Source organism: Xiphophorus hellerii, chromosome 14 (genome assembly GCF_003331165.1).
Source record: "Xiphophorus hellerii strain 12219 chromosome 14, Xiphophorus_hellerii-4.1, whole genome shotgun sequence".
NCBI lineage: Eukaryota > Metazoa > Chordata > Actinopteri > Cyprinodontiformes > Poeciliidae > Xiphophorus > Xiphophorus hellerii.
Window position 1 is genome coordinate 16,520,020 of NC_045685.1, and position 22,755 is coordinate 16,542,774.

At 36.9% G+C, this 22,755-nt stretch overlaps 1 protein-coding gene across 7 annotated transcripts in view; it reads right to left on the bottom strand.

Moving 5' to 3' along the window:
* Positions 1-22,755, bottom strand: part of kcnip4a (potassium voltage-gated channel interacting protein 4a) — a 147,045-nt gene that overhangs the window by 33,587 nt on the left and 90,703 nt on the right. Inside the window, exon 1 of one of the 7 annotated variants that reach the window (XM_032583035.1) lies at positions 12,443-12,620. The exons of the other annotated variants lie outside the window; for them this stretch is intronic. Coding sequence (XP_032438926.1) covers positions 12,443-12,551 — 109 coding nt within the window. The 5' untranslated portion in view covers positions 12,552-12,620. Of the gene's footprint in view, positions 1-12,442; positions 12,621-22,755 lie in introns of those variants that run through there. 7 annotated transcript variants of the gene reach the window in all.

Genomic DNA, 22,755 nt, shown 5'->3' on the forward strand with positions numbered 1-22,755 from the left:
AGACAAAAGACAGGCCATTGCTAAAGAAGCTCACAGTGCAAAAGCATATTAGAGGAAAATTTAGTAGAAGGAAAAAAAAATCTTGGTAAAAACACTTGAAGAAGCAACAGGGAGAACTTCGGCGTGGATATGACTGTGAAGTAAACCCCACTCACAAGGAACAGACTGCAGAGCTGCGAGAGCCACAGCATGTGGGCTCCAACTGTATTAAACCTCTCTGGAACCAGAGACAATATAATTATATTACCTCGGCAGACCAAAAACAAAGAATTACATGTTACAAAAACATAATCAAAGTTAACAGCAACTTGAAATTTGAACTTTTTATTCATATTTCAATGTACTGCAATGCACCATTTCTAAAAGTATCTAAAACATACTTTCAAACTTTTTTTTAATGTTTTCTGAGTAAAATAAGTAGCACTTTATGGCTGGAACAACAATATGTCTGCACTCTATTTGATTATTTTGACTGCTCTGCTTTCCCATCCTTGCTTCAGTCACACAACCCTGTTGTAAAATGCAAAAAAAACCTCCCAGCTTAACTGCAATCATCACTGCAGAATATTATGTTGCCTCCCTGAAAGGAATCGTAACTCACCGCTTATTCAATTGCCCTGTGATAAACGATGCATGGATGGAAAAGCTAACAAACACATTTTATTTACATTCAGCGGCCCAGACCTGGTCTACGCTCCAAACCACATCACACAAAGGAACGCAAGATAGGTTGGATTCTGCTTTTCTTCGATCAAATATTTTTCACATTGAAGAGGTAAAGTAAAACAAAAACGTAAAGAAATGCACCGGACAGTGCAGAAAACACCTGAACTGTAACTTTTTCTGGGTGCAGTCTATCTAACACTGGGGCTTAAAACTACTTTAAAAGACTTTTTCCCTGCTAGTTGTTGCAGGTACAAGTATTAGGACTCCTACACTGGATGGAAAAGCAGTAAGAAAAATTTGATTTAAGTATTTTTCGCTATGCAAATACATCTGATTATAAAATCCAACACTACGAGTTTCATTTTTTGAAATGCTGTTAGTTTTATAAAAGTCATCTGCCTTTGTGTTCTTTTGGGTCAGCAGAGGTCTTCACCTCAGAACTCTCATAGATGGCACTTTTGCCATCTACAAATTTGCTTACAACAAATAGTTCATCATTTATCAAAGGGGAGGAGGGCTGCAATCACATCGAGCCAGGTTGTTTTGAAAAGCTTATTAAAAAGTCACACAAAAAGTCCTAAGGTTAGATTTTATGTTAAATAATCAGTCATTGTGATATTTAAGTATGACAATTTAAAACTCTTCACGTAAGAATGATTAGACTGATGAAAACTTGAACTTTTCCTGCAATCAAACCACACTGAAATTCAACATGTTCCCATTTGCTGGGCAAGTCCTTTATCTTAGACACACAGCAGCAGCTTCACTCATAAAACCAAGATATTTTACTATTCTGCTTTTCATGGCAGGTAGAAACCAATTTGAAACCACATTCTTCTGAACAAATTGCTCCTGTGAACAGAAGGTACACTAAATGCAATAAATACTGGGAACTACTGTTAATCACCATTTTCTTGCAAACATTGTTTCTTCTGTACGATTTTGAAAGCAAGTTTGAGGAAAACAGCAGAAAATTGAGATAAAACCTAAATTGAGCAGCATTAGCTTTATACCTACCTTTATTTACAGCTATAATAAACTGTGGTGTTTAACTTCCAGTATTATTTTGTTCCACACAGAAACTAAATGTAGATACTAAGTACCACCAAACAACTCAATTTCCATAATTCAGCAAGTTTTATCTGTCCTATAGCTTAGAGCAACACTCAGTGAAAAAATTATTCCAGCAAAAATAAAGTAGCTTTCATTAAAAACATCATCAATCAAAGTGAAGTCGGTGTGCCGGACGAGCAGAGATGAGGTCGTCTTGTTGTTTACACATCAGCTTAAGCTCAAAGTTTGGTATAATTAGGTGGCACCTGTAGGGGGTTTGCTCAGGCATGCAAAGCAGCAGTAAGCATTCAGTCTGTTTTTTTCCCTAACGCAAAATAAATGAGATTGTCATACTTACAGAGGTGGCGCCTACGAGGGGGTTGGCAATTATGTGTTGTGAACCAAAGCAACCCTCGGTGAAGCGGCATGGGCAATCAGGCATGGAGTGCCACGGGGTGACTGATACCACTGAGTTATTTGTGGGCTCACGCCGACAATTGTCTCTCTGCACATAAAAATTTGTCATTTTCATCTCTTTACCCTTTTTATGCTAAAACAATAGATGGGACGAAAACCTGAACATGGATTACAGCTCATGATTTCAGCTCATCCTATTCACTGTGGATCACTTTCAGCTTCTAGAAACCCCTCTCTCAGGACCAGAGCTGGTCCTCACACAGGGACAAAGCTTGGAAGAATGCCCAGCAGAGACTGTTCATCCTGTGGCAAATCAAGAAGCAACATTTCACAGATACTGCTGGTCGTCTTCTACAGTACACTGCCATTATTCAGTCTGTCCTGTGTTTGTCCAAACAGGACAGGTCCACTCCAAACTGCGACAAATAATAATAATAATGTCTACATTAAAGTAAGAAGCAGACTGTCAGTGTCTGCAGCAAAATACTGCAGATCTTGTGGAGTGTAGTCTCCCGTGCCATCGTCTGTTGGGCTAGCAGCACCAGAGCCAGAAACTTCAAAAGGCTAAGCAAGCTAATAAAGACGGCTGGCTAGTGGGGAACATTGAGAGCTTCTTGTGAAAAGGACGATTCTTCATAAAATAAGAAATTACAGACCATATCCTCTTTATGAGACTATTACACAACACCAGATTGTTCTCAAAGGCTTCGCTGTATACCTGTCTGCTACAGGAGGATCCTTTCCCCCCCCACAGCATCTACAACTTTGTAAAACAAATTCATAATGTGAGTTATAACCTTTAAATTCCTTCTGGGATTAATAAGGTATTTCTAAAATAAATTTAATTCATATAATTCTTTGTTAAAATGAGGCCTGACCAGGTCAATTTATTAGTTTGTAAAAAAAGTACAGTAAGAAAGTTCTGAAAATGTTCATTTAAAGAGAGTATAGAAAGTGATTGCAGTAAAACAGAGCTGAAAGTACTCCAGATTTTGTCACTTAAACAGAAACATTGAGGCATTTTTATTGTGATGAGATCAACAGTGTGTAACTGTGAAGTAAACTACATAATACCTCCCCTTTAAACCTATTTATTAAATTTAAATTATTTATGTTATGGATAGAATTGTTGTCACTGTATGTGCGCTTAAGCAGCAGTGGGTCTCTGTTTGGAAGGAAATACATAGTTACATAATTTTGTACAATGTAAACACCAAGACAACATAAGACCAGGGTAATTTTATTCAAGATTACCATATAGGCCAGAGTCTACTTTAGATTAGACAATATGGTCAATATTTTTGACCAGTCAGCAGCTCAAACTCATATTACTTTGTTCTCTCAGGGATTTGGAGTCTCATGTTTGTGAATATTTTCTTTGTGCTGTTGTTGGATTGTTTGGGCTAAGCATACTCTCATTTTTCTCAACCAATAGAATAGAATAGAATAGAATTCAACTTTAATGTCATTGCACTGTCACAAGTACAAGCAACGAGATGTAGTTTGCATCTATCCAGAAGTGCTCTACGAGATATAAATATTTATTTACAGATGTACAAGACTATGTATGTATGGACTGTAAGGGGTTATAGCAAGAGATATAGATATTGTGTATAAATATAAATACGGGAGCTACAGTATATGCACAGATTATACAGAATATACAAGAATGTTAGGGAATGGATTATAGATAAATAATGGCAGATAAAATTTACAGGTTGTATGTGTGTGTGAAGAAAACAGTCCGTGATGTGTGTGTGTGTGTGAGGATAGTCCATGTGTTATTATTGTATGATCGGTCGGTAGGAAAACTAACTACATAAAGAAAATAGTAACAAAACCTTTGAACATCAGCCACAAATCAAGGTTAATGCAGAAGTTTCATAGGACTAAGAAGCTGAATATATTTGTGCTGAAGTAAAATGACAACATCTGTCCTGCAGCAGTTCTACTCAGATTGTTCATCATAGTGTTACAGGGAAAAGTCAATGCCTTGATGAAAAGGACAGCAGCACAAAGCTTGCTGCAATGTGCTTTAGCAGATAACATTGACCTGCTCGTCTCCCTGTTTTTTCCAACATCAACCCCACTGTTGCTATCAGTAAAGGCAACATGTTGCGACACAGAGCAGGACATCTGGTTTCTCTGGAGACAGCTTGTCATGTAATTTACAGTGGAGTATCCTTCAGAAGCAAAGTGCCAGTGATGATTAACCTTTAGGTGCAAAAGGCAGTGCGAAACAAGCATTAGCTGGGGACAGTAAATGTAGTGGTGCAAAGGTGAAATGAAATGGCAGAGAGAAAACAGGAAGGCTGGAGCCACTGTCCGCACATTAAATATGTACAGCACAGTTCACCAGCAAGACAGAGAGGAAATCAATACAAGTGGAATATTTGCTATGAGGTTATGTAATTGCAGATATGAAAGTGTTTAATAGCTGCTTCTGTTTTATCAGCACTACTACAACAGTAGATGCATCTCCTTTGAAGGAGTCCCATTGATCTGTTTAAACACAAATACTGCAAAATTTTCACAGAGGTAAAAAAAAGTCAAGAGACGGAGGCAACAGAGCTGAAAATATGCATAATACATTTTTTTTGTACAACTTATTTCTTGTAAACAAGGTTTTGTGGAAAGTTGTTTTTTACTATAGTAATGTGCTCTTGGCAAGCTGAGATTTTGAGGAAATAATGACTAGCAGCCATCTTATACCTATATCAGAGCAGCGCAGGAACACTTTCAAATGCTCCCTTTTTTTGAGATCTTCTAACAAAACTTTTTTTTACTTCACAAACATGAAGTGAGTGCAGCTCAAAATGGCACTGAAGTGAATGAAAAATGTAACCTGAATTTTTAAGAGGGAATGAGTTTTTGATATCCAGTTGAGACAAGGTGTGGAAGCTGAAGCTTAATGAATTCTAATTCTCCCTCAGACCTTTTTAGAAGAGGTTCACCTGTTGCCCCTGAAGTAAGCAATGTTTCCTAATCTTATATGCTTAATCAGATATTGGATATATTTAAAAGAAACATCAGCCTTATATTGATTTCAAAATGTAGATGATATAAAAGTAGTTTTGAAAGACAAATCTGGTAAAGGCTAGGTTTCAAATAATGTTGAAAAACATACATCACTGATAATAATTGACTATTGTCAGCATTTGTATATTATTTAAAATTTTAATTCTGATTTGATTAATGAAAATAACCTTCTTCACATTGGAGTAATGAATTAGTCAGGAAAGTTTAGGTGATGAACTATTTTAACCTGAATAGTTCAATATAATTCTTGCTAATAATGGACTGGTACAAAACTCTGTGCTTTTAATGGAACCAGTATGTATAAATAATGGAGTTTTTACAAAAAAAAGCAACGTGATCATAAAACATTTTACCAAGCACTTCACCACTGCAACCGAGCTTCACAACAATATAATGAATGGCAAAAACATGTAATTGAAACCTTCAGGTTTTGAGTTCTTCTTTCATAAATGTAGTAAAGTACCCTGTGTTAAATAAATGCCTTTGTAATCAAAATCAGATTCATTTCTGCAGAGAGCTATCTGTTCACACATCCTTCCAAGTGACGTAAAATAGTGCTGTATAAGAGCTTTCCAAATAAACTAACCAAAAATAAAAAATGGCATATTGAAGTACAAAATTCAAAAAGGTTTTTGAAACCATTTCTGCAGAGAAACAGAAATATATCTGGCTCAGTGGACTCCTGAGGTAATTTTTAAACAATTTTAATAATCTATGTTTGAAAATAATAGGGTGCCTTATTTTGATTTAATTGTGTGGAGACATTCATTGCTGGAAGAGTATTAAATTAGATATTATAATTTATCTATTTGGTCCATGAATCTAATAAGGAACCGAGTAAGATAACACTAATAAGCAAAGAAGATATTAATGAGAAACAGTTTTAGAGACAATTAAAAAGTAGGACGAAAAATGGGGGGAAATCAGTAAGTACAATATCAAAGATTTTAATATCACCCCAAAAAACATTTAATTATGTGAAGCCCTGTGGAGGAAAAACCTCAGCAATTTAATGAGCCAACAAGTCTCTAAAATTCAAGGCAAATGTAGATGAACTATCTTCTGCAGGACTTGCAGTGTTTTCAGCTCCAGTAAGAGTGAAGAATCACACCAAGGCTTGGAATAATACATAGCGCCATGGTTTTGTTGTACAGGTTTTGTGTTATATTGGGAAGTGTCAAAGTTATGTGAGAATTCTGCACAAACACAGGAACAGAGAGGACATGAAGCTACAACAGTACACAGAATAAACTAGTATTTCCACTGAACCCATTCTAAGTAACATAGATTCATGTCTAATGGTCTAAATCCACTAAGGCCATGTGTTCTTACATTTTACTCCACTTAGAGTGTAAGCAGTCAGGTATACTTTAAGAAGAAGGGCAACTATTCAATTCAGTAAAATTTAAATTGTTTTTATAGCACTATTTATTAAATGTATTAACAAGCCCGCTGAGTCTGAAAGACAGCTTTATTTCTTCGGACCACCTGGTCCTGATGAAAACTACCTTTCTCAGAGATCATATCCAAAATTATAGATTTTTGTTCTGCAAGTTATATAGCCAAGCTCATAAAATATAACAAATTTTGTACACATGAAACTTTGTTGACAAGTTACCAAAATAGCTGCTAGTGAAAGACATTCAGACAATGAACAAGAAGAGAATTAGACACCCTTAGAGAGGCTGAGTACAAACAGTCATGAAAAAAACTAAATGAAAAGCAGCCCTACAGTTAAATTAATATTAAGACTATAATAAAGGAGAATGCCTTAGCATCATGTTCTTGATAAGAGAGGCCAATATTAAATTTGTAATTGAGATAGTTGTTTCTCCAGAGCTGAAAGGAAGCCAACTGTAATCCTTGGTTTAAGAGGGTCACTGAGTGCAAATAAACTGTACGGTTAAAAGTCCAGCCTTAGACGTTTGGTAGGCAAAACAAATCCTTCTGCACGTATAAGAGATCCTGCTGGCAAAGACAAAATTACATCTTCATTCATTCAGTTTCTTAAAACTCTCAGGTTATGTAGATCCCTTATTGCTAAGATTAATGACATGTTAGAGTTAATGCTGGTGGAAACATCACTAACATTGTTAAAATCCAGTAGAGAGAAATAAAACACAACACCACCGCTTCCATGTCTACTCAAGACCCCCGCCAAGTACTGTGCAAATTGTCCTGGAGTTCACTTTGTTTTATTACCCTTTCATTGAATAACATTTTCCAGATAGTAAAATGAAAGCAATAAGGAACACTCTTCCCAGGTTATGAATAGCAATAATAGGACAAATATGAAAAAGAGACAGATTAGTCACATAATATTTAATAAAAGAGCACCGCTGTGATTCATTTTGTCATGTTGATTAACTTGCTCTATTCAAACAGCCTCCCTGTTATCTGTTCTTTTCTACATTCCTAACATTACAGGCTTATGAGGTGTAAACAGTAATCATCCCTTTATGCATGCAAGAGTAAACCTGCTCTAAATTAGCTGTAACCTTTTGTACGACGTGGCATTCCGAATGTGGGAAATTATCTTTATAGAAGATGTGACCGGATAGACTAGATGCAACACACCCCACATTAATCCGAAGCCGTACACATTGTAAGCATTTTCTAGTAACACATACATTGATGAGGAGTGAGACGAAAATCCAACTGGTCCCTGGAACTAATATCAAACAGGCTGTATTATCTCTTTTTCACCAGTAGGTGGGAAAATAATTAAGTTGAATACAATAGAAGCTCAAAAGAAGATCATGCATGATGCAATTCAAGGCTGAAAATTTGTATTTTCTTTGATACAGTTTATCCTTTTCTCTCACTTGCTGAGGCAACCTCTTCAGCACACATTTAAAGTTTAATTCTGGCCCCACTATTGTTGGGATTTGCCGCTCAGAAAGTTTGAACTTTCCTATTCATATTTGGACATCCAGTTGGCAACTCTCATACCACAATTACGTTTTGTTTGATTTTTCTTTAATATCAGCCGTCCTCTCTGGAAACACAGACATCCCACTCCGAAGTAAACTGTTTCAGGGCTTGAAGGGGAACCAAACTGAGCTTTGCTTCTTGATTGGGCTCTTTTGTCACAAGCAGCATCATCAGACAAACGGCAGACAAAACCCCAGTCAGTCTGTTCTAGTATTATTTGTGAATAAGATACCAAGTTACGTTAATTCATCTGCTCAATTGGAACTAGAGCTCTGCACACAACTGTTTTTTAAATGCTGCTCTGTCTGTTTCCTTTAGTCCTCCCCTCTCTGGCAATATTTGTCACAAATCCTGCCCATCCTCATCACTTTAACTGATGCACTGTATGATTCAATAATTATACATCTTTTACTGCCATAATTTTAGTTGACATGTTTTATTTTGTATTATGCAAATTTTTTGTTATTACGACTCTTATTTTGAAAGGTTAAAGTAGGAAGTGCAATCCAGCATATTGCTAGGGAACCAGAAAAAGAAGATGCATGCGATATGAAAGCATAGCTTTAGCAAGTGACTGTAAAAGGGTCATTTAAGTTAAAGAATTTATTTAATAACCTCATTTCTACCTCGAAAGGAAGGGTCAGCCAGCGAGGTATGTTTATATGTAATTATATCATTTTATGTCGTTATCGTACTCATGACACCGTCTCACTTAAGTTTATGTTGTATTTTAGTTCGACGGTGGTGTTGGTGTCAGTGGGTCAAGGGAAATTGTAACAAGAGCAACTTTAAAGATTGACATTAAAGCTGACTTCACACCAGCAGTTCAACGAACTCTTTATTGCCAAGAAGAAGAAGAGGTGGAAGTGATAACATCCACTTAATGTTTTACCGCAGTTGAACAAGAGCAGAATAAATAAGTTATATTCAACTAGAACCTCTCAGCTTTGGTTGACAAATTCTCACATTAACTGAGCCCAAATATCAAATACAACATATCTATGGAGTACAAAAACTAAATATATAAATAAGGAAATCTATCATGTCAATATCACAGGTGGAGCCCAGAAAATGTTTGAATAGGCTAGATTGAGAATTGCTGAACATCAAAACAAACCAATGGTTCAGAACATACAAATGACTAAAAATGCGACAGTTAAATGAAACCTGGACATCAGTCTTACTTGTGATTATTGTACAGAGTAAGAATATACTGAAGAAAGGCTCTGGTGTCAGACTTCTTTCTAAAATACACACACAGACTCTAAATCCTCTCCGTCATGGTGCACTGACACACATGCAAAATGAACCTTTCAAGCTTTGACAGAGCAGGAATGGATGCTATGTGAATTATCCTCTTAGGTAGTTCTGGTTTGTCCTACGATTGGGTCATCCAATTAATTCTACGTCATCACGCGCCAACCCTGAACTTTAAGGAGGGATCATCTTCCTTTTCTGCAAATCGATGAAGGTTTTAAACTTTTATCTTTAGCCTCTGTTCAGACCAGGTCAAGTTTCATGTTCTGAATGATTTGTTTGGCATCTTTGGATGAAATTAGGCATATTAAACATACAAATTACTCAAACATACAAGCAGATTGTCCAATGACTGGCTGACAACTAAGAATGTGAAAGTCCTGGGCAAAGCCAGAACAAGATGCCCCTTAAAATCTCACAATAGAAGGCGAGACAAACAATGTCTCCAAGTGTCTAGCTGCAGTTACTTCAACCAGACAGGGTACAACTAGGTGTTAGAGAGCAGGGTCTTCTGAATGCTACGTCCGCTAGGAAAATTTCAGTTTAAGAGTTTTGTTTTTTTGAGTAAACTAAGCTTGATTTACATTTGACTCAAATTTAGCCCCTTCCTTCACCTGAGATCATTGATAAAACAAAAGATGCTTAAAAAAAAGAACACACATAAACACAGAAGCAAAAGCAGGAGAGGTCCCAGATTGTTTCAGTTAGTTAAATGAAACCATTACGGCAGCATGGGTAATTCATCACATAGCTCAGCTATTTTAAGACAACATGTAAAGCATACACATGTTAGTGTGGCCTTGACTAATTATCGTTAAAGCCACTAATTCAAAAGTGCCGGCTGATAAAAGCCACACCTTCAGCAGGATAATTTGCCGTCCTTGTCAGCTGTCACATCCCCATGCACTGGTGGTACTCCACTGTCACTCACTGTCTCACAACTAAAGAGGAGCACAGAGAATGAAAAGAGTCATTTGCGTCAGGCTGTGTTCCAAGTCTATTTTTATCTAAAAGCCATCAAGTGAGAGAATACCACAGAGTAATAATCAACCTTTACAAGTTTCTGTGCAACATCTTGGCTGATTGGGCTTCTGTTGTAAAAGTCTGTTGTTTATACCGTCGAGCCATCCTAGTTAAAACAATGACCTTTTATTGGCAGAAATGTGAGGAAAACTGTCAATCCTACATACTTTAGGTTAAGAAGTGAATTATGCACAATAAAAAAGTAAAATAAAAATCTCTCAATTTGAGAAAAATTAAGTTTCTTTCATTTGGTCTTTGCATTTTTAAATCAGTGTTACCAGGTCTGTTCACAATATTTAGCTGCTTTGCATTTGTAAAAAAGTGAAAACCCTCCTTGATAAATCGTGAATGAACTTGGATTGTGATTTTTTTCTTCAATTTTAATAGCAAACAAAAAAAAAAGATCAGTAGAAAACAATAATTAAGGATCGACCATATTACTGACATAAGAAAATCTTTATTTGCTTTCCAAAAACCAGCACCAGATCTAATTTCTGAGGGGACACGTTTGCTTCTTGCATGTGAAAGCTCAGCCATACGGCAAGCAGCTTGGCAGCCTGTGCAGAAAACAGATCTTATAAATACCAGGTGGTCTTCAGAGCCTGAGAGACCCAACTACTCAATATTAGATTGTCACACTGGTGACAAAAATTCAGTGTGGCACCTTGACAAATCTCTAGTGGGCATTGCTTCAGCTATTGTTCCCCATTAAGCTACACAGAAACTACCCCCAAAAAAGTCCTTCCATGAAAAAAGGCACCTTTCACTGTGACTGCAATTTACTTAACTTATCTCACTCTACAACCTTAGCATTGATTTACTGCAACTCTGGACCAATTTTCTTCTTTATAGTGAGAAACAGAGAACTTTCTCTGAATGGACAGCATCTTACTCAGTTTGAGATAAGATTTATCCTTCTCATCAATATACAATAAAAATTATACCTCTAGAGGTGAGTCAGCAGCCAGACCATTTGGAGCAACCACAGGTGTTTGTCAACGAGGTTTCCTGGGTGAGAAAATGTCTTGTTTTACAGTATTTACGTTTCTTTTTGCGTCAGGACAAAACATATCATATTAACTTCTTTCCCAGCCATCACATGTGTAGCATTAGCCTTTCTTTTTAAGGCTAAGCAGTGTGTTGGTGTGAGGAAAAGTAACTGTAGATGGACTTATTGTTTAAGTAGCGTAGAACGTAGCTTCAACAGTTTGGTAAATTCTCACAAGTAAAACATGGGATTATTTGTAGAAAAGTAGGATTTTCCACTATTTACAGTCACTTCTGCTATGTTCCAGCTTGTTTTTTTATGATGAGCAAACAGGAGAAATGTAATTTTTCCAGATAGTTCCAGTTTTTAAGCTTCCAGCTGCTCCAGCATGACATTTGGTCCTCAGCTGTCTCACTCTCATTTGGATAAACAGGTTATCCAGCTCACAGATGATGCGAGCTTTCACAAACAATCCACGTTTATCCTAATTTGATCAGCAACCGTCAAACTGAGCACAGGATCACACAACGGTTGCCAAATATGAAAAATGATCCCGAAATAACACCAGAAGCAGGAATGGAATCATTAAAAGGAGGATGGTAAATCATAATAGTTGGTCAAATGTGCAACGCATGAGTCATCTTTAACTATTGAGGTAATAAGCAGCCGTCAGGTGAGTCAGGGAGAGAGAACGTGGGAAATTAAAACAGCTAAAAGGACATGTGTGGTGACTGAATGAGCAGAAGATAGAAAACCAGCCTTTTAATTATATATTAAACTATACAATCACACAGCCAAACAAAAACTAAACATTCTTCCAAACATACCACTTGTATAACTCAGAGTTTGTAGAATAATTCTATCATGAAATTTATAAACGAAGAACAACTTCCTGTGAGCAACATGTGGCATCTCTGAAAGACCTCCAAGCAAACCAAACTATCAAATTCCTCCAACTAGTGCAAATGCATCACCATTAAGGTAAACAAAAACAAAACCTGGTCACCAACAAGTTCGCCAAAAGGAGAAATAAAAAGTAAAACCAACAGTTTATCATTTCCTTACCGTCATAGTCCGCTTCCAGCAGCCCAAACTGCTCCAGCACCTTCACAAACACAACCACAACTACCAGCACGGCGATCATTTCCAGTCCCTCCAAGTTCATAGTCAACATGTCGCTCGGGTCACAGCCTGCCCATGGCCGGTGACGCTTAAAAACCCAGTGCACAGCACTGCTAGCGGGCCATTTAGCTCCACTTTAAGAGCCCTGCATCTGTGGCTCTGATTAGAGACCGGCACAAGTCAGCGAGGGAGCGAGGGGGAGAAAAGTGAGTGGTAGAGAGACGTAGCAAAAGAGGGAGGAGGGGGGAGGCAAAGATAAAATACATGCAGAGCTGTGAAGGGAGAATGGGTGAAGGAGAAAGGAGAATGAATGAAGTAATCACATTGAGAAAGATAAATAATAGACCGAAGGGCAGAAGAGAAGATGCATCCTAATGATGGATGATTGTCCACTAATGCTCACTTTCAGTGCAAGTCACCAGTGACAGATGCTAGCAGTGAGATCTAAGTCACAAGAGATTGAGAAAAGCATTGATGTTTACCTAAAATTAAGATGGGTTTGTTTTTATGTTTTTCCAGGGGGAGTTTGTTCCAACATTTGCGACAACCTAAACTATGCTTTCATGTTGATTAGCAGCTGAGTTTTGTTTTGAACAAAACTCACTCAAAGTCCACAATTTTTCTGACCGCACAATGTGGAGGCTGCCTTTGGTTTAATCTGGTTTATTTATTTTACTTTATGCCATTATGTTATTTTAGTTTTGCTGTAATTAATCTAAAAGTTTTCGGTGTCAATTTGCCTCCACTCAGCTCCACTGATTTAAGTCAGTCGATTTTCCCAGGATAGGGTTTCATCAGCAGGTTAAAGGAAAAATCTGTAACTTTCCTATAAAATACATCAAACTAAAATTTCACTGCTTGTTTTGTTCTTTTTGGGAAGGGGGTCACAGAGTGAAGGGGAGGACATGGAGGGAAATGCCCAAGCTGGGAATCCGATGCGAGGACTCAGAGTTTTACAACATCTAAAGTGTGCCATGCTGGTTCTCTTTAACCGATTTCTCAATTCAACAAGTTTGGCAATGATCAGACCTGGGTGTGGCTGACGAAACTTTACAAAGAGGTGGTTAATTATTCTTAATTCATACTTTCACAGGGATGGAGATTGCTTTTCCCACATAGGGCCATATTGATTCGGAAACTATCCTCCCTTACATTTACTCATGTTGTCTCTGTCTCCTATTATTTTTTTAACAATCTGAAAAAAATTAAGCACGACAAAATAATAAATGAAGCCAGCACAAAAGAAAAGTGTAAGGGAGGCAAAAATACATTTCCCCTGTATTTGATAAGTTCTACAATAAATTCCATCAGTTCACCTCACATAATTTCTACCTTTAGTCAATAAAGCCCTTCAATTCAGCACCAAATTATAAGCTGCGAACTAGATATTCAGACTGTACGATAATCCATTGTGCTTATAGCACATACAGCACAATGGATTTGATTGGAAAGCTCCTTAACAAAACAAAGAAAAACAAAAACAGTTTGCTAAACAACTTGCTGTGCTGCCCAGGCCAAGCCTTTATGATCCTCTGTCATTCTCTGAGCTCAGCAAGCCTGTTGCTTTAGAGCACAGATGTCAAACTCCAGTCCACAAGGGCCACTGTCCTGCAGTTTTTAGATGTGCCACAGGTACAAAACACTGGAATGAAATGGCTTAATTTCCTCCTTCTTGTGTAAATAAGTTCTCCAGAGTCTTGCTAATGACCTAATTATTCTATTCAGGTGTGGTGCAGCAGAGGCACATCTAAAAGTTGCAGGACACCGGCCCTCCAGGACTGGAGTTTGACACCCCTGTTAGAGTGTGCAACACAATAATCCCGCATTACAATGCTTCAGCTTTGACTTGAAGCCTGATCGTGTGTTTTTAAAAAAAAGTGGTGCCTGATTGGCTGGCACACTCTGATTAACAAATCTTTTTAAGCAAGGTCACAACTGAATTTATGACGAACTATATATCGTTAAGCAAGACGGGTCTGATATGATTCATTTTAGTTTTGTTCTGAAACTATCAGTGGTGAGCACTGCTAACTAAAAGTTAGTTGTGCTTACAGTGCAGGGCAATATGACTCAAATTCGACACAAGTCAATAATTATTATTGATTTGTTGGATTTTTTTTTGTTTCAAGTATCCAAAATACTGCCAAACTGGTGACATCACTTTTCCTTTTTGATTCACAATTTCCACTTGTGTCATTTTTTCAGGTCACTCCATTCCGATCTTTTGTTTTTAGTTAGCTCCGACCTCCTCAGGCAAAACTGTGTGTGTTCTTTGGACGGCTGGTGTCAGCGGACGGCTGGAATTTCATAGTCAAGTGTACCAATTGCCTAAATTTTTTTGCGACAAACTCCTTCATTTCCCACAATCCAAATGGGTACTAGCAAGTCTGGGCATCTAGACCCACTTCTGCTCTGTTTCTACTTAATTTATTCGAAAAAATTATTCTAATAATAAATTAGGATAGACTATCTAGTGATTGAAATATTATTTTTCATTTGTTTATAAGAACCTTTGAATTTTTTTTTCATTTCAAACTTTGCTATTTTGGGTTTCAAAGCTTTGATTGCAGTGAGTTTATGAAGAGGCTCCTGAATGACATGTTTTAAAGTTCAGCTGGAGATATAACTCCAGTTTTTTCAAGTGCCTGGTTTAGATAGACTTTATCCTTTTTAAGCAATCTATACTCATATTATTCAATATCATGGATACTAAACATTTCTGGAATGTATACTGCAAATATTTCTCAACATGAGTAGTTTTGGCATGGATCTACAGTGAATCTCTGGATGTTTTAGATTTTCTGTGTGCATACGTTTCTGCAGTAGTTGGCCTTGAACCACAGACGATGGATGGATGGATAAAAAGATACATTAGACACTAAAAGAAAAACCAACTTGTAGATGTGTTTATGCTTCAACACACCTGACTCAAATAATTATGTCATTACTTTTACTCTGGAGAACTTGACTAAGGACACGATTCAGCCATTTGGTTCAGGTGTGTTGGACCAGAGATGCATCTAAAAGTTGTAGGACACAAACCTTCAAGGCCTGGATTTGAAGATCCCTGAAATAGACAACGGGACATGTAAGAAAGTTAGTCTTCTTTTTCTTTATGCAGACTTAAAAAACATCTTCTAATCAATTCCGAACATTTCTGGATCTTGGTAGACTGTTGTTATCCAGAGGAACACAGGAAGATCATCTTTTCAAGAGACTTGAAGCATGTTTTGAATACGCTCAGCACATAAGATCCTCTCAGAAAAGAAGCCTAAACAATGTGGTCAAAAGAAATTCTTCGTGTTTCCTCCGTTTCTTTGTGAAAGCCGAGTATTTGTTCAATATAGCAGACACTGAGTGTGTGTGCTCTGTAAATGAACTATGCGGCACACACGACTGTGTGGGAAGCTTCTCGGGAGCAAAGATTAGAAAGGTGAAAGAAAAATGTTGTAGAAGTCTGCTTAGAGGAGGTGTAGCAAGACAGGAGGCACATCCAAGCTAATAGAATTTCTTTCAGTTTTTCTAACCTAAGAGATCTAAGATTTTACAGTTTGTTTGTTTTTTTACATTTCTTTTCAACTCTAATAAGAGAACATTAGCTCATCTCAGAGAATCTTCCTCCAAGTTCTAACATCTGTTCTCCAATCACCTCAGAACTTGGCGCAGGATATAATCAAGGCCTTGGGCTAATGGTAATGAAAATAATCAAGGTTTTGCATGTCATCATCACACACAGTATGCTACATCAATCAGTGTATGATTGGTGATGAAGGTAATTGCCGCTGCATAGCATTGTGGTGAGCTGGTTGAAGCGGGGGAGCTTGGTTGCTCTGTGGTGTAGGTGGCAACGTCAGTAGCACCTGCAAACTGATTAGATGGTAACATGAGAAAGGTTTAAGACTAAATATGAGAAGGAAGTGACTCATACTAGCAGGAAAAGTGAACTCGAATAATGAAGCGCAGACTGGCCAAGTGATTTACCTATAGAAAGTTAAAAGTGAACATTTGAAATGAGACAAAAAGTATGTTCATTGTTTTAATTGCAAGTATTTTGCATTTGATGGTGAGAACAAATAATCTCAGTACTCTTACTCACTGGTCAGTTTATTAATTACAAGTGTTAAATTGCTGAGAACAGGAAACTGTACCTACAAGTACGAAAACTGAGTAACTACAGGATCTGTATTATGCTGCAATAGAAGATCCTTCCTGCCCTCAAATATCAGCATCTATAACAACTCTTTGAAGAAACTTCAGTATGAATTACAACCTATAATTTCACTTTAAAAGTAATAACGGATTTTTTTTTTTAATTAAAGGGACTGAAATGCACCACCCAACCAGAGTACTGTTAGTGATTACATCCATCCTCATGGCCAGTTTCCCCTTTCTCTCAAACTCCACTTGGAGCACACTGTTTAGGAACTCATTGGCCAGATTCAAACTAATTTTGTTCTTTGGATAATTCATCAAGTTTTTAGTGAAAGACTAAAGCTGCTCAGATTGCTCTCTTCTTTGTCCTGAACAAGGAATAAACTGAAACTTATAAAAAGATGGCATGCAGCAAGGTAAATCCCTCTGTTAAGAAGAAAGTGTTTTCAATAAATCCAGTTACAATTGATTGACCTTCTGGAGACAAAGCACAGGTCAGCAACCTGACACTAAAACAAATGAATGTCTTATTTGTTTGGAGGAACTGTCAACGTAGGCCGGCGTGACCAGAACTCTAAAAATAAAATGGTTAATTCCAAACAAATGTGATTTGAATCGTGTTAAATTCAGGCACAAGTTGGTCTGAAGACAAAACATCTTCCTGGAAAGAAAACACAACCTTATATTTGCTCCTCACAGGTAATCAAATTGAAGAAGATGAGAAAAAAAAAGGTGTTTTAACTCTACTGGGAAAACCACTGACTCTTCAGTATTCTGCTGGTATCAATAAGATCTGAATAAAGTAACTTAATATTCTTCTAAATGTGCTCCGATGCTTCATTGAAATTGATTCCTTTGTGCTAGGTCAGATTTAAACAGCTCTAAGTTGCACTAATCAAACATCCCACAATACAAGTAGCTCTTATCTATCAGCATTTTGAACGTCCATTCCTGATGTTCATTCTAAATCCAAATCTCAGCCTCTTGCAGGAAAGTCAGTAGTTGTATTTTATTTGAGTTTGCTGCCATCAAGTGGAAACAATCAGAGTCTACAATTTAAAAACCTGTTGGTGTGAACGTGTGAAGAAACACTTCACACACTCTGATATTAAAAAAATAACTGATATCATTTTGACACATACTGGTACATCTAAAAAAATGAATATAGCATAAAAGTGTAATATTTCTTGCCAGACATCTCAAAGTATGACCTATTCATCACCTGGTGATTTCAAGCTTTTATTTTTCACCTCTCTAGTGATTATGGCACACTGACAAATCAAAAACAGATGTATGTCAGGCTTCTGAAAAGTTTGCACATTTTCATGAGCTCAATACTTTGTTGGGTTTCCTCTAGCATGAATTAGCGCATCAATGAACCATGGCATGGAGGTGGCCAACCTGTGGCACTGTGTTGCTTTGAAAACTGTCTTCAGGTCATCTACCTTGTTGGGTCTGGTGTCTCATCTTCCTTTTGACAACAGCCCATGGGTTTTCTATGGAGTTTAGGTCAGGGACATTTGCTGGCCAATCAAGAACAGGAACACTATGGTCATTGGCAGGCTGAGCAGGTGCTAAGTCCTGCAAGTCAGCGTCTTGTCACAGCTCGTCAGTAGAGGGAAGCATGATGAGCTCTAGCTCTATGGTAGATGGCTGTGTTGACAGTAGATTTCAGAGAACACACTGGACAAACACAAGCACGTGACATGGCACCCAGAGTGGAAACTTTACACTGAACTTCAAGCAACAACGATTCTGTGCTTCTCCATCTTTCCAGACCCTGCAATCTTGATTCTGCAGAATTTACTTTCATCTGAAAACAGGACTCTAGAGCAATGTGCAGCAGTCCAGTTCCTTTTCTCCTTAGTGTGTCGCTGTTGATGACTGCCGTCTGCTCATCTGTCAAGTCAGCAGTCTTCCCCATGATTGTGCATCGTACTGACCCAGACTGTTTACAGGCTTGGAACACCTTCGCAGGTGTTATGAGTTAGTAAGCTTTATTGAGGCACCATGAGTTTCTATTAATGATCTTTTTCATAGTTTTCAAATTTTCTGGGAGGGAATTTTTGGCTTTCTTTATCTGAAAGCCATAATCTGCAATATTTTAAGAAACAAAGGCTTGGACTGTGTCACTAAGACTGATAATTCTAGTTTCCCTTTCTGAGATGACTAGCAAGAAATATTGCAATTTTACACAGTATTTTATTTTTGGAGATGTACTAGTACTTTATTGCCAGAAGAGATCTACCAAGTACATGGTAAATCATTTTACAGTGTATGACGTCAAGACTCCATATTGTTTTCTGGGTCCAATTTCCACAGTTCAGTCAGTTTTTGTGGAATTTAAAGTAAGTAACTTTAGGGATAAAAAAACAAAAGTTCATACATTACAGACATTTCTACAATAAGGCTTTCAATACTAAACACTAAAAAAATAAAAAATTACTAGACATGAACAGATGGACTTAATTTTAATCAAATTGAAAGTTAAGAGTCCTATTGTCTCTGTACTTGCATAATAAAGTCATATAATTGGAGAAATGATTCCAGCGAGTATCCTTTAGGTGTTAAAATTATTTCTTTTTTTTCAAATGCATCAGCAAAAAAAAAGAAGAAAAAAAAATCACACTTTTTCACACCAAGCCTTGATATCTTGGTGTTGAAGAAGTTGGATCACAGCTGCTGTCATTAAAACAAGATTAACTGTGTTACTGCATGTAACAGTGAGAGTAAAATTATCCAATTGGAACTGGACTTTTCTGGCACCATTTCACAAGTTGTCTTCCTTTCTTTTGTTTTTCTTTTTTTGTTTAAAGTTACTCAAAAACTTTTAAAACCAACCAAAATACAAATGTAGCACAGGCCAACAAATCTGTTTTGCAGGAGTGATTACTTAATTATATACATTCTGCTTAGTGACTGTATAATTTGTTTTCTGAGTGCAATGCTGATAACCCTGAGCTGTCTGACACCAGCTGACTTAGAAAACTGAACTAAAACCCAAACCCTATATTGGCTACTTCATAATGTAAAAGATTATCATTATTTTCAATAGTGACAGTCTCAACGCTACCATCTTGTTGCTTCTTCCCATGAAAATTACTTTAACTGAGATGCCAAAGAAAGGGTTGGAGAGTTGTCTCTAGCTCAGAGTAGAGTTGACATCCACCCCCAGTCAACTACGTTGTGTGCTGTCAATTAGCTGGCTAAAGGGAATACTGTCACACTTTTCCCTTCATTAAAAGTCAGACAAAGTGGATAGTTTGGAAATATATTTGCCCATGACACATGAGAGTTAGTGTGTTTGATGGTCTAATAAACTGTCAGTGTGGCAGCTTATCTGGCTGAATATGTGTCAGCTTGTAAGATTTGCAATAAAATATTCCTGTAAAGACATATTTACAGCAAACATATGTCCATGTCTAACAAAAAAAATATAAATGACTTATTAATTTGACTTTCATTTAAATGTATTACAGTTTAAACAATGTGTACTGTTGATTTCGATTGATTTGTGAATCTCTAGCAACACAAAGAGTATGGAAAAAATATTAACATGTACAGTATGTTCATAATTAGTTACTATTATTGGTATAAGCAAGGATTTGTTTATGGTGTATTTCGGAAATCTATTTTTTTCTTTAAAAAATGGCAAGGCAGCAAAAGTTCAAAGAAAAACTTTAAAAGAGCTTCAGAAACTGTGAAGATCTATTGGTTGCATCCCCCTTAAAAGTCTGGCTCCTTGAGGTTAAAACCTGAAAAAATGAGGCACAACTCAAGTCTTTGTAGTTGATTGTTTTTCAACTGTAGTAATGCATTCAGGCATTTTAAACTCCATCTAAATACTTAATGGCTTATGAAAAACATCACTGTGGGTAGAGCATGTCTCCAATACACTCAGTGCTGTCTGTTTGCAGAAAGTCAATTCAAACACTTAATTTTCTGAGCATCCATCTGTAGCGGCTGAAGGGACACACTGAATCTAAATGAAGCTAACCCTACAATTAGCACACAGAGCAATGGCAACATCTTCAGATGAACCAATTTGGACCTGGCATGTTTTTACTAAATGCTGTTCTTTTTTATCATAAGTATTATAGTGTTGCTAACACCAGGACTGCATCCTCAGGTGCAGTGGATGGTCTTCATGATGACTCACTTTTCTATCTACCAATATGCAATAAATTCAGTCTGGAGGAAGGCAAGACCATTTTTATTCACCCACAGAGCTCATCTATGCTGATTGCTCATCGCTTCTAACAGAACTATCTTCATTGTGCTTTAGGAATGCAGCGATAAAGGCTGCCCCAAAATATCAGAGCAATACTAAAAAAAAATACTCGTCTGAACATTTCTAAGTCTAGAGCTACTGAGTGATATACATGTAATCATTTTAATAACCATCACACTCATAGAATGCATTACGTCTGTGCAATTAAAAATGAAAGTACTGATTTGAGAATCTAAGGACTGGGGTCAGGACCACAGACAAGTGATCTAATAATAACTGAAACCTCCAAACAGAAACCAAAGCAAGTTTCCATCCAAAACTTGGGGTTAGAGATGCACCAGACGATCGCATTGGGCCTAGAATTTGTCCAATTTTGAGTTTTCTGACAGAAACTCTGAGCTCCAATCTTTAAGTGCTCATCTATGCCGCCACACAGGTGGTGGTAACAACAACATTTGTAGTGGATGTTGTTACTGATAGCAAAATATTTTTTAAGTTGTTTAAATAAAGTCTAAAAGGAGAAAAGAGATGTAAAAGGTAATTTAAAAGGAAATTGTATTTTCTGTGAAAGTTCAGGAAGTCATCCCTGATTCTCATATCAAAAATTAAACCGTATGTAACTCAGTGGACCCTCAGTGTTTGTTTAAGCTAAGAATCACAATAAGGGGTTTTTAGACCCCCCTCTAAAAACACAGATAATACCCTTTAATATTTTAATATTTCAATCACCAACTACACCAATATCAATTAATTCAAACCACTGAAAGCATCTCATCACTGCCATCAAAGCTAACATTAACAATCTTCCTTATTTCTGCTTTTAGGGGGCCAATGAGGACCAAGGAACATTAATGGCAATCCCTGATTGGAAACGCCAGCCAATAACATGTCAAGAAGTATTGCTTCCACGTATAAAAATAAACAATGCCTCCTCCAGAAAATATGCAACTTTTTTGTTAAATATTTTGGAGTTACTTTACACAGAAAAAAACATTAATACTGAACCTCAGATAGTCAGTGACCCACTATCCTTTTAATGTTGTTCTCATAATTGATTTTGTTATGGTTCAAGACATCTAAATCTCCTAAAATGAGTCAAAACCAAAAGCCAGGTCAAAGTTTCACAGAGATCAGAAATCAGCCACTATGTTCTGATCAGTGAATCTCTACCCGTGGTGTGTCGCTGCTTTTCTTAAATTAAATGTGAAGTTAGCAATTTAAAAAAAGCAATACATGATGAAAGAGCTCCTTTTTAAAAGGGCAAAGATTACATGTTGCTAAAATCAAGAATAAAATCAAAATTAGAAAGGAAATTGATTTACCCCCTGCTAAGTTTGTTTCAAGAAAAGAGTGTCCTGAATGTATTCAAACGCCTTGAGCTTTTTCACCTTTTGTAACATAACCTCAGCTTCAGTGCAGGGTACTGGGATTTTATTTGCTACACCAACACAAAGTCATAATGTGTTGTAAAGTGAAAGAACAGGAATATATTGTTCAATTTTGACCATTCTTTCTTGCAAAATCTTCTCAATTACTGTTACTGGATTTTATCAGTTGTATCAGATCAAATGGGGACTGAATGCAAATGGTTGTTACACTTTTATATTCTATTTTTATCTGTGTAATTGGTATTCCATTTAACCATTATGCTCTATTTTGGTTGTCACATACAATCCCAGTGAAAAGCACTGGAGTTTGTAACAGAAAACAAATACTTAATGTCCACACTGGCTAATAAAAACACTTTTTCCCCAGCAGAAAAATCAAAAATTTTAAAGCAATTCCAATTGGATTTCTGAAGAGATCACTTTATTTGTGTTAACATTTGTTCTGTTAAATTAGATTTCAGCCTTTGCTTCAGTGGAAAACTGTT